This window comes from Opisthorchis viverrini, assembly GCF_000715545.1.
Source record: "Opisthorchis viverrini unplaced genomic scaffold opera_v5_374, whole genome shotgun sequence".
NCBI lineage: Eukaryota > Metazoa > Platyhelminthes > Trematoda > Opisthorchiida > Opisthorchiidae > Opisthorchis > Opisthorchis viverrini.
This window is the reverse complement of record NW_008752035.1, coordinates 30993-33558: the sequence shown is the minus strand read 5'-3', so window position 1 is coordinate 33558 and position 2566 is coordinate 30993. Positions and strand designations below refer to the sequence as shown.

The following is a 2566-nucleotide window of genomic DNA, read 5'->3' as shown; positions in this document are numbered from 1 at the left end:
GCCCACGACCGGTTTTGCTCTTCTTGGGGTTCATCAAGTAGGCGCAGCCCCCGAGGTTCCGTCAAACTTATGATCTAATTGAACTCAAATTGGACTGTTTTCGAGAAATACACTCATTTGCAAATCAATTCGGTTTTCACGGGAGACTCAATTGAATCTCTCGTTTGTGATGTCCTCCAGCTGAATGTGCTGCACACAGGCCGCCTCGTGATTCAGTTGGCACGGTATTCGAGAGATCGCAGTATATTTTCATGAAGGAAACTACTCCCAAGGTTGCTGAAAAGGCCCCGACAGCCCACGACCGGTTTCGCACTTCTTGGGGTTCGTCAGGTAGACGCAGTTCCCGAGTTTCCGTCAACCGAAACTGGACATCATAAACGAGAGATTCAATTGAGTCTCCCGTGGAAACCAAATTGATTTGCAAATGAGTGTATTTCTCGAAAACAATAGATGATATGTTCGTACGTGGCAAAGGGCCTCACTTTCACATGCAAACGCTGATTGAGGCAATCTTAAACTGTTAAGAGATATAGGTCGTGGTCGGGAAAAGTCTCCCCGACGAGGATGTCTTGGTCAGATTACACTGCTCAAATTGGCAGTCATGAACACGTGACAATCTTTCATCTCTAGTTAGATGTTCAAGCAAGATTCTGATTTGTCTGACGGGAAATTCCAGTGAGGAACACCCCCTATTATATTCTGACATGAGTATTTTTCACTTCGGCTGATCATCGCGTTTTGTCAAGATCAAAATGCATCATAAATAGACACCAAAGTGATCTTTTAAATAATTTCGATACCCACTTTTTTCGTGTCCTCATAACATAAACTGTGCCATCCTTCCTAAAGCATGATGTTTCACTAAAATTGAGAAGGCAATCCAAGGGGATTCAATTTTATGGCATTAATAGCTATGTATATCAATTGTTTTTTTGCATTCTTCAGTTCCATGGGCTTGGTTGCAGGCTGTTTAGAACATGACCACTAGTCAATGGCGTTCATATTGTCAAATTCTATCCGGGTGACCCGAATGAGTGAATGAAGATGTAAATAACTCGGAGTGATTGTAGTAAGCTGAGATCCTCCACTAGCCACTTTTATTCTTTTTTGTGTTTGCAATCAGCTTTTTTAAATAAATGATATTTAAATAACAGCGACGCCCCAGTGTGGAACACCGATTTTGTGCCGCTGATGATGATGACGAGTCCGGAATTTGTGGTTCACTCGAGATATCAAATTTCTAGTTGGGTAAATCTTACACCGTAAAGCCAAGGCGGAAAATTTTTTTTAGTTTGTAACAGAACTACTGTCATTTCGTTACATCCGCGGTTGTCGAATAATTTAAGATCCAATGTGCGTTTTGCGTTGAACAAGCCTGTGTTTTCTCTATGGCGCTAGATCATCTTGGCGGAATATGATACATTTTGAAAAATGGATCTGCAAAGTTTTGCGTATATAGTGTGCGGATGTGATTATAAGTGAGTTCCACCGACCGATCGATTCACGGTTTAGGAAACACAGTCAAGTTTTAGCTCGCGATCAGTGGAAAAAAACAAACGGTGGTCCACGCGTGTGTTTAATTGACACTGGACCTTCTTAACAGCGTTCCATCGGACCGAGAGTTTTAGGGAAGCGGCATATATATATAAAGTCGATGGTGTGCTCGTGTGTCACGGATGAAATGATACCTCAGTGGACGTTATTCGTTCTTCTAGAAGTTGCAGCTGGTGAGTCAATGCAAACGTTCCCCCCAACAACAACGGATTATTGTCGACACCACAAGAGTAGCTAAGTATCGTGAACTATCCGAGGGGTACTCATAGAATGTAGGCGTGCTGTTGAGAAAAGAAAACGTTAGTTCTCAACCACTGGGAAGGTTCGGTGTCCAGTGACCAGATTTATCAGAGAAAAATGGACAAGAACTGGAAACAACGTTAATGTATTCATTTGATTGACTCCCATTTGATCATGGTAGTTACTGGTCACCTTAACCTGACCAGTTTGTTGCTGGCTTTTTTCAACTAAAACCGGTGACGAAATCAACTTGAGGCAGAGTGCTCGTGTCTGCTCACACAGTGAATGAGAAGGTGCGATGGTTTGGATCGGGAGAGGAGTTTGACCAAATGTGGAGGGCAAATTTTGATAAGAATATGGATGTGCACAACTGGCGTGTAAAAAATTCGAACAGAAGACAAAAATGGCGAACGTTTAGGTAACATTCTTATCAAAGAATGCGTAGTTGGGAGCTTTGAAAAGAGATTTCGTTCTGTTAGTAAAGCCAAGCAATACTGAAAAGCCGGAAGGCATTGTGCAACGGTTTCATCTTTATTGCCAGTGCGTATCTCATGAGACTCGCGTAGTTTGGAGCTCGCGATCAGTGACTGACGGTTTGATAAATAGTGGCTCCCCCAAAATGTCATTAAATCAAACTTAGACAGGATGGAGCACCAATATCACGGGTCTCACATTACCTGCTGATTGGCACCTCAATTGTCAGACTTAGGTTCCAATCGTCTTATGAGATCATTCTTTCTCTGTCACCTGTGGGATGCTACTTTTATTTTAG

General features: G+C 42.4%; 1 protein-coding gene across 1 annotated transcript in view; it reads left to right on the top strand.

The window, feature by feature from the left end:
- Positions 1-1672: 1672 nt before the first annotated feature.
- Positions 1673-2566, top strand: part of T265_15173 (hypothetical protein) — a gene marked incomplete at both ends in the record, with an annotated part of 18627 nt that continues 17733 nt past the window's right edge. The window contains one exon of the mRNA XM_009176921.1: positions 1673-1727. Within this exon, the coding sequence (XP_009175185.1) occupies positions 1682-1727 (46 nt within the window). The remainder of the gene's footprint in view (positions 1728-2566) is intronic.